Consider the following 13,339-nt stretch of genomic DNA (forward strand, 5'->3'; position numbering starts at 1 on the left):
GACCACACACTAGGAAGTAACAATGATCAATGGTCATTCCTGGTGCCTATCTGTCGGTGAGTTTCTTGAGAACATCTGGATTGTGATCCTAGATGTCAGAGGTCATTGTTACTCATCTCTCACCTTGATCAACCAATCAGGAACCTGTAGGGCGTGGTAACTCCATGTGGGTCTGAAATGCCCGCTAAGCTTTCGACCAATCACCACCTATCTTGGTCCTGGTTTAAAAGACACTGCACAACTCAGAAACTTTGCTTCTTCGGCCACTTTTCACACCCTCAGAGAAAATCACGTGATGGCCAGTGTTGTCTGCATAGGGACTGGAACCTTGTTTCAGCAAAGTGTCGGCCTGGGAATCCCCGTACGTAAGTTGCTAGCCAATGCCAATGTTGACGCTTCGCTTGATCACCGGAGTTTGGACTCTTATTGATAACCTGAATAAGTTTTTATTCAGCAACAGCGCTACACTGGAAGCAAACCGAGTTTCTTCCCCTTAAAGAGTGACTTGCTTGGACCCGCAGTCACCCTCTGTGCATAGAGACTTTCTACTAGTCAGCCGGTCTGCTAGTTGGTCCCTGAGAGAGACACTGTCGGCGTGTCGCCACAGCAGAAATCTCTCCTCCTGATTCGTCCAACTCTGAGCTACACCGCGACTGGTTGGCAAGGAGCCAGAGGATGCCGGGGCAATGCCTAATGAATGCCACAGCAATTGGATGCAGCTGCTAGCTGGTCTTGGTGCCTGTGCCGGGAAATACGAATCGATATCTGGATAAGTAAACTCAATGACCTACTGTACATTGCATCTCGTGAATTCAATTCTTATCTCAACACAAGTTGATATAAATTCAATTCATATAAGTAATGTATTTACTTTTAAGTAGCTAATGTAGACTGACTAACGATAGTATAGCTGAACGGTATACTGAAGTATATTCTTTGTATCTCTGCATTTTGCATCTCTTCGTGATTATATACCTTGCACTTTGATAACCCTCACAGTAAGATCTGACACCTGTATCCAGGCAGACTGTTATGTTTTATGCACAATTTATGTATTAATACATGTATCTCATTTATTGAATCCGTGTGTGTGCGTTGCTGATTGATTTGATTTTTTAAAAGTCATAACAAACCACCTCGTGATTGCTGGTACAATTAATAAATTGTCCCAGTAAATTAACAAAACCCCTACAATAGTAGGGAGTTATCCCGGTGTCTGGGCCAAATTTCCCCACTCGGCATTTACCATGGCCTCCAAATTGTCCCCATATATGATTGGTTTGCCCTTGCCCTGCGATATACTGGATCCCCGTCCAGGGTGTACCCCGTAGGCTCTGGCTTCCCATGACACTGTATGGTATAAAGCGGTTTGACAAATGACATGACATAATAATGACATATTCCTCAGTTTATTTAATTCAGAAAATACATGGCAATGTTATTAATATTTTAAATATGTATATTAATATTGTAAAATTTGATTTTATCAGTGTTTTATTGCAGCCAGTTTATAAATTGTAAATTTATTGGCAAATTTCCAACTGTAATTAATTATTGTTAGCATTTTATAGCACTTATCCACAAAGTGCTTTAGAGAGTAGGACCTTCTTTATTCACAACTGATGTGCAGAACCTGCTTGGGTGATGCACAACAGCCCTTATGTGTCAAAACCCATACAACATGGCAGATTAATTGGAAAAGTGAGAAAGTGCTTCACCAGTTGAATGAAGGGGAAACTTTAGGTAGACCAGATTGTGCTAGCCTAAAGTGAAACTTTGAAAACAGGCTTAACACCCATACTTTTATGAACAGTGCCATTGGATGTCTAATAATCACGTTATCAGGTTAACTTCTCAGCAGTGTAACCAGTGATGTTACTATTGGTTTTTGGAATAATCTGGTCCAGTGGGAAGAGTGACGAAGTACTGGCCCATTAACAGCACTTACAGCAGTAGTCTGGTTTTCTATAGAGGTTTTCCTTTCCTAGTATGGACCAATCCCAGTCTTAATTATTTTCTGATATCTGATTTGATCAGGGTATGAGGCTGTAATACCGCCGTCACCATGTTCACAGGAGACATTTTAAATTAAATATATGCCCATACCAGAAATAATTGGGGAAAAAAAGACCAAAAGTAGACAACAATAAAACGTTAATAGACCTTTTACCATACAAACAAGTTCTCTGTAGCTTTATTGGAATATTCAGTTATGTTTATCATTTTTTATCTATCTGTGCAAGTGTGGAATATTTAGAGATTTAGATTATATAAGATTTTGAAAACTTTACAGACCTCTGAACACCGTAGCCCTCTGCGTGAATTGTTAAACTGTCCAAACAAAATGATAGACGTCTAGTGTGCGACTATTTTGAGGAGTGCGCTGCAGAAGCCCACAAGGGGGCTGGGATTGTTTCTTCTCTCTCCTCCTCACTCTGTTTCTGTCTGTCTCGGAGGCAGCACGGTGTCTCTGTGTGCCTGCTGACTGCAGATTTTCTGCAACTCTCCTGTGGCTGCTTGTACTTATTTTACCGATGATATTTTTATGGCCACGGAACGGTGCATCTTTTGCATACTCTGACTGTTACTCTAAAGGAATAATTTTCTCCCATTCTTTTCAGTTGTTTAAAAATCCGTTTATGATGTTTGCCATATTTGGGGATATGTAAACCTGTGTATTTGTGAATCACCTCCTCGCTTATGATTCTTACTACAGAGGAATCAGTATTTTGAAAGAAGTGAACAGTAGAACATGGACTAATTTTTGTCTTCATGATGGAACTATTAAAACTTACTTTTGTGCTGTCTGTTTTTTGCATCTTTTCAGGTAAGGGTACTATGATCTTTATCTCGTAAAAACATTTGAGATATTTTAAGATTGGTCTGTCATAGATGAACTTATGATATTCATAACCGTACTGCTGCATTATTACAAGCGAACCTAAAATTCGACTTTAAAATACGACTTAAAATACGACTTAGTGATAAAACATACGTATTTTAAATATGTCTTATAAACTTGGTTTATGCTTTAGTGATGTATAGTGAATGGTGGTGCTATTATTTCCAGTTTATTACTGTAAATACAAATACTGTCTCTCAACCTATGTTTAAAGATAGGAGAAATCCACGTAACGTTTGATTCTGAAACTGTGTTTTTGCATTTTCAAGTTTTAGGGTTCGGAGTGGACCCTGATTTGCAGATTAACATTTTCAAGGAATTGCAGACTGGGGAGTCGCTTACTGGAGTTTCGCAGGTCCAGGGTTTCCACAATGAAAGCAGAGCGTTTCTCTTTCAAGGTACGCGCTGCTGTGGGGAATTGACAACTGCATTTTGTTAAACCGTTAAAAAAAGATTTATTTCCGATTCCAAACTACGTGATGTGAAATTATTCACTAGTAGTACTTATTTTATTTAACCACAGTTAATTTTATATTACATTTAATATATATTGTTAAAGATGATAAAATTACTAATGTATTTCAGAAAATGTTAGATGTAGGTCACACTCAGCACAAAAAGCTACAAGGTCAAAAGCATTTAAAGGTATTTTAATAAAGCTTTAGCTTTGTGTTCTTTGTAGTCCTAAGCATTTCATTAGATTCAGCGCTATGCTACTGCGTTGTGTTTAAGTTATTGCAGTATACTGTAAGTAACTGTAAAACCATGGGTAGGGAACCAATAGATAGGAAGTTGAATGAATTTTACCCATATATCCCAGAAGGCAAATCTTTCTGGGCAGCCTTTACAGAGCTGTGGATTGATGTAATGTGAGGCAAAACCCTGAAGCCTAAGGAGATTTGTTTTGAATCTGTCTGTCAATAATAAGCTGAGAGCAATTAAACCTAATGCAACAGAAAATGATCTGATAAAATTGGAATGCTCGTTGCTCTGCCAATCTTGCCAAATAGAGACAGGTGGCACCGCTGTATTTTAAAATGGTGATTTTATCTTGGCTCTCAGAGATAGGTCTGTAATTCCTGACTGAAAATTATTGGGTTTCATCAGCCTGCTTTTACAAGACTCATACTTTTATCTTGTTTTCATTACATTGACAGCGAAAAATGGCTGCATGAAATCTTACTGTTCACTTTTTGTGGTGTGGTGAAGGATTTCAGAGCACATACTGTACACTTTACTTAGTGGGAACCAGATTTTAACACTGCTTCTTTTATGTAATGTGTGAGGGAATTACCCATAATAAGTGGAGAGAAAATCGGAGTGGTAGGAATATTATTAATCTCTTATTAACTGCTGCACTGCATGTGAACATGATACAGTATAGTACAGATATATAGTACATAGCTTCCCTTTTTTTCTGCTAAGAATTACACTGGTGTTGCTATTTATTCCTCGGGCATTCAGGAGTATTCTGTAAGCCTAAGGTATTACTTACCTTTTTTACAGTATATCCTGGGAGATTGCCAGTAAAGTGGCAATCTGCCTGTAACTGATGGTCCCAGATGATTATTACTCCAAATCAATTAACAGTCAGTTTTAGAGCCTTTGCTTTCTTTTATAGATACCGCTTTCTTTGCTGCCAGCCAGACAGAAGGCAATTGACTCCAAACCGTATGCGTTCCAAATCAGCTTGAGCTCCTACAGCTTTTGCATGTAGGGAGTCTGTCCCCCATAGAAGGCTTTTATGCAACTGAAAGCACATAAAGCATGGTTAAAATTTAATCACAGACAGTTAGGTGGGGATTTTTATATATTTATTAGTGGTCTAAGTTCTATTACTGGTAATCTACATTGTTGCCAGCAGAAGTGTTGGAATTAGTGTTGATTTTGGAGATTAAAAGCAAAAACCACTCTTAAAATGAATTACTAGGCTACAAAGAAATCGAGGCTGTACTTGCCTGCTGGAAAAAAAAATATTGTTATTTGGGAAAAGAACTGGAATGCCTGTTCAGCACTGAAACGGCTCACAATAATGTGAGGACATTAGATTTGATTGCATTACTTTAAATGTCTGGTGAATGCTATAAGAAATATTTAAAGCTCACAGGACTGTTTGGCTGCTTGTGTTGTTTTATTGACTATATTGACATCATGCAGGCCTTTCAGTAAAATTCAGGGAGTACAGTATAAAAGCTTTGCAGTACTGGCATGGTTGTGCTTGACCTCTAATTTGATAATCTTGAAGAGGAACAGAGTTGCAGTTTTAGCCAAGCTCAGATCCCTAAGCTTACAGGCTGTACTGTACGAATACTACATACGGTACATAAATTAATTCTCCATACATGAAGCTGGGCTTCCGGTTTACTGAAGTGACCTGAATGGAGTCTGAATGCACTGATGAGGCCAAATTACAAATTAAAGGCTAATAACTGGTCACGATAAAAGGAGTTATGGACATGATGATTACTAAATATGAAGCTACATTTTGCTTCATTGTAACACAAATGCAATACTGTTCCAACTACACTTGAGGGAAGTCTGGCATAACCAGGTGCCATGATAGACAATAAGCAACTCTGTAAGAATATGATCTTAAAGCCACAAGTGCATCCTGTCATACCCAGGGTGCTATGACAATATAACTATATTGACTGTACTTGATGAAAGAAGGTGTTGGTTTTGTTTTGCTGCCAAAAGCTTTCTATTTATGTTTCCCAGTAGGGCAAATATGGGCTCTGAGTTGTTGTGAAAGACTTCCTGATATCAGTGACCTGGAAAGAGAGCTTTGGTCATCTGTCAGTGGTATATCAGTGTCACTGACCTTGAAACTTGTGATATATTTTATTATGCAGGGCATCTATCATTGCTTCTGTACCTTGATATAGTCCTGAAATCTGTCATGATACTGTATACAGTAGCTACACAAACTCTATTGTCTTGAATTTCCTATGGGTGCATGATGTTGTAAGATCACATCAAATACATTTTGTTTTTGATTCAGTCTGCTACAGCAGTGGTTCCCAACCTTTATTGTCTTATGTACTCCCACAGCCCTTTCAATATGTCTCAAGCACCCCCTCATCCACACCAAACCAGACCAAACTCCTAAATGTGTTCATTTAAACTGATATTAAACTGAATATTATTAAACATTATTATTAATATTAAACTGGATATTATTATAATGATTCACTTTCAACCAAAAGACCAATTATTGATACTGTGGGTGAAAAAACAGAGTCAGACACAACAAGTAGATTCATCTTCCTTTAATAAGACACCTGAGCTTGTTTGTCTTTCAAATGTTTTGACAGTTCTGGGGGCAGTGTGGCCATGGCTGTAATTAGGTTGTTCTCCACATTGAGTCTGTTCCTCTGCTTGGTTTTGATTTGGGTCAAAGCTGAGAAAGCCACTTCACACAAGTAGTTAGATCCAAAGGGTAAAAGTTAATTAAGTGCATATTTCCCCCTTAGGGTATTCCTTTTCCACAGCACACCAGAACTGTGTCAGTGTCTTGTCCGCATGTTTCATCTTAAGTCTACGGTGTAACGAACAGTTCTTTCCGGACCCTATGCAGACGACACAATCCAGAATAGTGAGGAAGGAATACACTAGGGAAAAGTCATGCAGAAACAGGGATGAAAACAGGGGGGCGTGTCCATACGGTGCTGGTGATCCGGGGAGGTGTGGCCGAGGCGAACAGTCCAGAATAAATCCAAAAGGGGGAATCCAAAAATGAAAGCAAAAGGTCCAAGGCTAGGAAATCCGTCAAAACAGGAGATTAAAATCAGGTGCTGGGTCGGGACCGGCGGGGGGAACAAGGACAGGAGCAGGAAGTTAAAAACATAACGGAGCCAGGCGCAACCAGGTCCCGGGCTCGCACGATGCGGGGATCAGATGCAGAGCGCCGGGTGAAGTGAGTGCCTGGCTTTTAAAGGCGAACAGAAACAGGGAAGAAACAAGGAACAGGTGGCAGGAATGATACAAACGAGGAAGGGCTGGAGCGCCCTTAAGAGGAGGGGTTGCGATCGTGACATACGGTCTGAGGACACATCCATCAGATGTTCCCGCACTCTGGCAGGAAGGCTTCTGCTGCTCTCAGTCACACTGAAAGGGTTCCTGACCCAGTCCAGTTTAGCAGACCTGGTTTCAAGGTGACTGAAGTATGTGTTGAACTCACTGTTGAGTTTGGACACATGTGCTTTCACAATTTTCACTACAGCAGCTCTGTCTGTGTCAGTGGTGGTAAGATGGGCATCAAGCAGTGGGAAACAGCTCACATCTCCATCCTCACATTTCCTCTCCCACAATTTGACCTTTCTTATTAATCCATTCACCTTGTCATACTGTACATGTTTAGGATGTGTGTGTCCTTTACCTTGTAGTGATAAGTTGAGTTCATTCAGTTTGGTGAACACATCAGCAAGATATGCCAAATGCGCACCAACTCTGGGTCCTCAGACAATGTAGCAAGGAGGTGCAGGTGCTCCTTCGGAAAAGCACATACTGTATCTCCGTGCAAAGTTCAAACTGTCTCACTAGGGTTTTGTGGTGGGATAACTACTGGACATCGGTATGATGCAGTAGCTGCTCATGCTCTGATCCAATGTCTTGACGAAGACTTTGAAACAGTCTGTGTTTCACAGGCCTGGACTGGATGAACTCTATCAATTTAACTGCATGGTTCAAAACAGCACTTAACTTGGGGCTCATTCTCTTACTGGCCAATGCCTCCCGGTGAATATTGCAGTGCATCCACTCTGTCGGGGTTTACCTCCTTGACAAGCCTGCGCAGCCCGTGCACTCTCCTCGTCATCCCTGCTGCCCCGTCAGTACATATAGGACTGCACAATTTGATTTCCAATCCAGATAGCTTTCCTTGAAAAAACTATCACTTGAAAAATGTCCTCACCGGTAGTCTTCCCAGTAAGATTCTTGCAAAACAAAATATGCTCCTTTATGTCAGACTCTTCTTTCTAACGCACAAAAGCAATCAGCTGTGCCTCCCTGCTAATATCTGTTGATTCGTCCTACTGCAACACAAACTGACCTGCTTGTTTCAGTTTATCCACAACTTGGCCAGCAACATTAAGGGACATGTCATCGATCCAACGGCAGACTGTATTATTTGATAATGAAACTGTTTTAATTGCATCAGCTGCTTTCTTATCAACCATCGTTTCCGCCAAAATTACGGCTGCGGGGAAAATTCGTTCCTCGGCAATGGGATGAGGCTTCCTTGACTTAGCCACAAGTAGCGACATGGCAAAAGACGCCTCCAGTGCTTTGGCTGACACGCTTGTGGCTTTCTTCAGTTTGCTTTGACTTGAATTCAGAAACTTTTCGTTGGAAAAATGCATCAGTCTTACCATCTCAGGTGCTGCTGTAGATGGGCTGGCTTCATGGAACTGTTCTTAAGACTTCACCGCAGAAAAAAAACAGTGGCTTCGGTAGGGTCCGCAACTGTACATGTAAAGCCATACAGTACAAAACATATTGGTCTTAGAACTGGCAATTTTTGGGCTTTGTCTCCTTTTCTTTTTTTCAGTAGGTTCACCTAAGTTTGAATTCGTACTGTTACTGCCACTTGGAGTGGCAGCAGCTGGACATTTCAACCACTTACCCATTAGCTCTCTACTTTTGCTCGCTAGCTTTCATGTGCCGTGCAATAACCCATTAATTATAGGTTTTATGTGGGGGTATGTTAATATGGGTATGTTAATATGGGGTATGGTCCTATGTTGTTGTGATAATAAGAACTGTTCTTTTCGCTTTCTGTTTTTTTTTTCCAGAAAGAAGGACTGCTTTATTCAGTGTTCTGTATCTTTACGAGTACTATTCTGTAATATAGTTAACAGGAAATGTTACTATACATTTGTACATTCAACTGTTTGTTTCCTAAACTGGCATAGAGAAAAATCCTTAAATTATTGTGAACAGTATATTTCATAAGCCACACCTCCTGCCGTGTGTACATTTTAATTCCTTAACTTTTTTGAAGGTCAAATGAACATCTTTCCATACTTAAGTTCAGCAATTTGTAGTATTGGAACAATCACAGAATTGTAAAAAAAATAAAAAGTAACTAATGCTCAGTTGCTGAAAATATAACATCCTCCCCAAAAGAACTGGAATTATGTGAATGTCATCAGATACTCTAAGATTATAGTGAGTCACCAGAAGCTGGTTAGAATGTTTGGAATCAAAGTGCTAGATATGCACATGGGGTAGGGTGACCTCAGAACGGAGTTATTTGTTACAGAAGGATGACTACAGAGAAGGAAATAACCTGTAAATGCAGAATGTCTTAACACCTAAGATTAGGATTTAGGAAGTATGGACTGGATAATGGATAGTGCAACAGAATGTTATGGAGTGCTTCACATATTTGTTATCAGTCTATATCATATTTATATTATATATTTATCATTTTTATTTTGGTATCTTAAAGAGTACTGATAAAATGCTTCAATCTCAAAAAAGTGCAGTACTTTAAGCAATATAGCAATAACATTTTTGTTTCTGAAATATACTGAAGCAGGTGCTGTGTCTTTAAAACAGCTGTATAAAAAAAAGAGTCCACATCCTATTATATTTTCTAAATTTGTTTTTAGAAATATTATCAAGCCATTTTGGGACTTATGCTTTATCTTCTGTGGCTCACCTTTTAACCTCTGACATTATTTTACAAATATTTAGTTCACATTTAAAAATAATGTGATAGTTTAAAAAAAATCTTTATGGAATACCTTTTATCATAAATACATGTTTTTGTGAATTTATTTTTTATTTCAGCTAAAATGCTGCAGTAATGTTTTTTTCTTTTGCATGGATATAGTTTTATAGGTGAGAAAGTTTTAAAACAACTGTCATATTATCATAACGATTATTTTGCTTTTAACCAGTTTTAGGCTTAAAATCACTATATATATATTATTAGTTTATTGTGAACCCCTTAAATAACTGTAAAGAAAAATGTTTTCTAATGTTTAATAGTTAAATATAATACTTACAGTATATAGTGAACCGATGTACATTTTTGACAACTACAATAAATAATGCAGGATAACAATACAATAAACTTGAATAGCATGCAATATAACTAAAAACTTTAAAAAAAGGTGCATATGAACTTATGATCTGTAGTGGGTGGTGTAGGAGCAGATTGCTGGTTATAGCATTTTGTAGGTTGCAAGACAGACAGATAGATCATTTTGGTCTTTAGGTGCAGTTTGAATAGGCAGTACTGTTGAGGTGCCAGAAGCTGGTCAGTGGTGCTGCAGGATCTTTGATAGATAGTGAGTTCCCCCCTCAGTGCAGCAAGGGAAAAGGATGAATGACTGGAGACAGGTGTAAGAAAGTGGAAGCTTCTGCCATGTGGCTAGTCTAAAATGAGCAGAGAGGCAAAGGGGGTATATAGAGAGACAAGACAGGCAGAAGATAGAAGGAAATCGAAAGATGAAGAGAAAAATAGGCAATGACAAGAATCCCTAATTAGATGGGCAGCTGGTGAGATATCCAAAGCACAGAAGCTGAATGGAAGAAGTGAGTCAGAGAAAAATCTAAACAGCAGAGTTTTGATCGAGCTGGAGAAGGCAAGTTGATGTAGGGGTGACAGCCGGGAGAAAATGACTCCTGTGTCAAGAGCTCACCGAATTAGATTTTAAAGAAAGATCAGATTCAGTTAATTTCGTTTATGCAAGAAACGACAGTAATGTACCAGGGGAGAGGCATACTGATAGTAATGAGAATAAATAACAATAATACAATTTTATTCTTCAAATACCTCACACCACTGAACAGTAGTAAAATGTAATACACCTTCAAGGAGTAAAAAAAAAAACAATAAACTGACCCAATAAACCCCATCGTAAAACAAAGTTATACATTATAAGGTAGAAATATTTGACTTTAAGTTTTAAAAATGTTAATACAAATCTAATGATCAGCAGATAATAGATTAGTTGTAGGAATATTAGCATACATCTTTACTGAATCTAGACCATTCAGTGCTTTATACATGACTATAACTATATGCTGATCTAGAGTAGTTTTAGTTAGTACACAAACTGCAGAATTCTGGACATACTGAAGCCTGTTTAGTACCTTAATATATACCCCAATAAATAACGTATTACTGCATATTGTGATGTATCCGTGGGCATGTCATACCAGAGTCTTAGAAAATAGGTGTCTTGTCCAACAAACATACCAAAAACACAGCTGTAAGCCAAGTGCTGTTTATTTGGGGTGCAGGGAACACAACACACCAAAACCAGTGCCCATAAAACAAAAACCTAAGCTCTTCTTTGTGCTCCTGCCTGAACTTATTGCAGATCCCTACTATAATGGCCAGGCAGCTACTGTACACTGCTTATAGCCACCCAAAATAAAAACACAAAGCCTTTTCCAAAAACAGTCTCTCAGACTCTTCTCTACTTCCAACACTAGAGTCTCTCTCTCTCCAAGACTCATCACACAACCTTTAAGACTCACAAATTGGGCAGTCCTTTTACTCTGGTCAGTGGTGCACACAAAGGTTTAGCCTTCAGATCCAGCAGCAGACATCCACTCCCCTTAGATTGACTCTGGAAGCTTGAACTTTGTAATGTTCCTATGATAGCTTAAAATGAAAACACGGGTTCAAAAATGGCAAGTTTTCTAACTTCTGTGAAAAGATTAATTTTACCATTATCAAAAGCAATACTAAAGTTACTGAGTTTATGAAGTTGGTGTTAGGAGCCTGTTAGTATAAACCCAGTCTTGTTACAGGTCAGCTTCAGAAAATTCTGTTGCATCCACATCATTACATCAGACAGAGACCTTTAAAGATCAGACACTGCAGTAAAAGTGCATAATTTGGTATGCACGTACAGATGCAGCCATTCAAAGTGAGCGGTACAGACACGTACCGGAGGTAATTGACTACGGTGTCGCGCATTGTGACGCACGATGACGCGCGGTACCGCGGTACGTGATTGGTTGACCGACAGGGGCACTTGTGGTCTGTTGGTCTGTCGTAGAAAGATTTACAGTAAACGTCTTTACTGTGCCCGTTGTAGTATTGAATATTTATATGGAATTTTACCACTGAAGGGAAATCTTAGTAGCTGAGCATAAAAAGAATAGGAGCATACTGTAACGCGTGTGAAGGCCATAAACGATATTAATTTTGGAAAATAAACATACAGTATATGGCTGGTCTCGGTACTTTAAAGAAAACATACACGAAACATGGTTTCATTATGACCAGAATCGGTCTTGAGATATTTTTAACTTGATTTACAGTATTTGAGAGGTATGTCTTGACACCGATACTACGTAAATACTGCTCACGTATATGTTTCTAGGTTTATATTATGCATTTCATTCGGTCAAATTACTTTTGAGCAACTGATAAGAAGCGCGAAACGGTATGCCCAGGGCGTTTTAGTTTTCGTTTTGTTTTAATGCAGTGCGGGGACTCTGCTTTAACTATATCGCCGTGGATTGATTAGAGATATCAAGTACATACAAGTCATTTTTTAAATGTTGTAGTTCGTCTTGTAAAAATGTTACGAGAACATCATCTGTCAACAATTACACAGGTTCTGTTTCCATATTGCGGATTTTGGTTACGTAACATTATTTTCTAATTTCACGTTGTGAATATATGATTTGGGCAAACAGAGCCGCAAAGAAGTATAATATGGGTTGTTGTTTTTTTTTGCAGTTTTATCTAGAACAAGCGATGCTTAAACCTTTGTCTGATTCTTGTGAAACTATCCACACGACAGTTACCTAGGAGTTGACCAGTGATGTCACTGATGGGATGTTTCTAAAAATCCATCCACTGTAAAACGTCTTCTCCTGTTGTCCTGCATATGTATTCGCTAATGAAGCTGTTTGTTCTGAGCCTGGTTCTCTACATTTCTGTATGAACCAGCTTAGAGGGCTAAAGACAGCTTGTGTTTAAATTGAGTGCATTTTCCAAGTGCATTTTTGCAATTTACGTTGCATTGTCCAATGTGCTGCTGTAATACAGTTTAAAATACAGTAAGTCTAAACTGTATCAGCTTTATTTATGGGTTGCAATTTAGAAAAAGTCAAAAACCGCACTCAAAATGCAATTTAGAGCTTTCTGGCAAGAGGAGACACCCAAATTAATAATGTAACATGCCACTGTTTGTGCATGAACAAAGTTATACTGCATTTTTCCTTAGATACGCGATTAAAAAAAATAAATTTTTTGAATCCCCGGCGGAACACATTCCATAAGAATCAGCGCTTTTATATATCGCCTTTAAACACATATATTTAAACACGCGTTTACATTTAAATCAAAACGCGATTCAAATCAATATAAATGTTTATTTTGTAACGCATAGGTGACTATTCATTGTTATTAAAAAGACTTAAATTCGATCATGTTGTGATATTTAGAAATATAAATTTGTT

At 38.6% G+C, this 13,339-nt stretch overlaps 1 protein-coding gene across 1 annotated transcript in view; it reads left to right on the forward strand.

Annotated features, from left to right (window-relative positions):
* Positions 1-2,430: 2,430 nt before the first annotated feature.
* The window catches only part of LOC148829498 (protein kinase C-binding protein NELL2-like), a 145,988-nt gene continuing 135,079 nt past the window's right edge, over positions 2,431-13,339 (forward strand). The window contains exons 1-2 of the mRNA XM_088922767.1: positions 2,431-2,827; positions 3,172-3,300. Of these exons, the coding sequence (XP_088778893.1) occupies positions 2,773-2,827; positions 3,172-3,300 (184 nt within the window). The 5' untranslated portion in view covers positions 2,431-2,772. The remainder of the gene's footprint in view (positions 2,828-3,171; positions 3,301-13,339) is intronic.

Source organism: Atractosteus spatula, chromosome 8 (assembly GCF_055471065.1).
Source record: "Atractosteus spatula isolate fAtrSpa1 chromosome 8, fAtrSpa1.hap1, whole genome shotgun sequence".
In the NCBI taxonomy this organism is placed as follows: Eukaryota; Metazoa; Chordata; class Actinopteri; order Semionotiformes; family Lepisosteidae; genus Atractosteus; species Atractosteus spatula.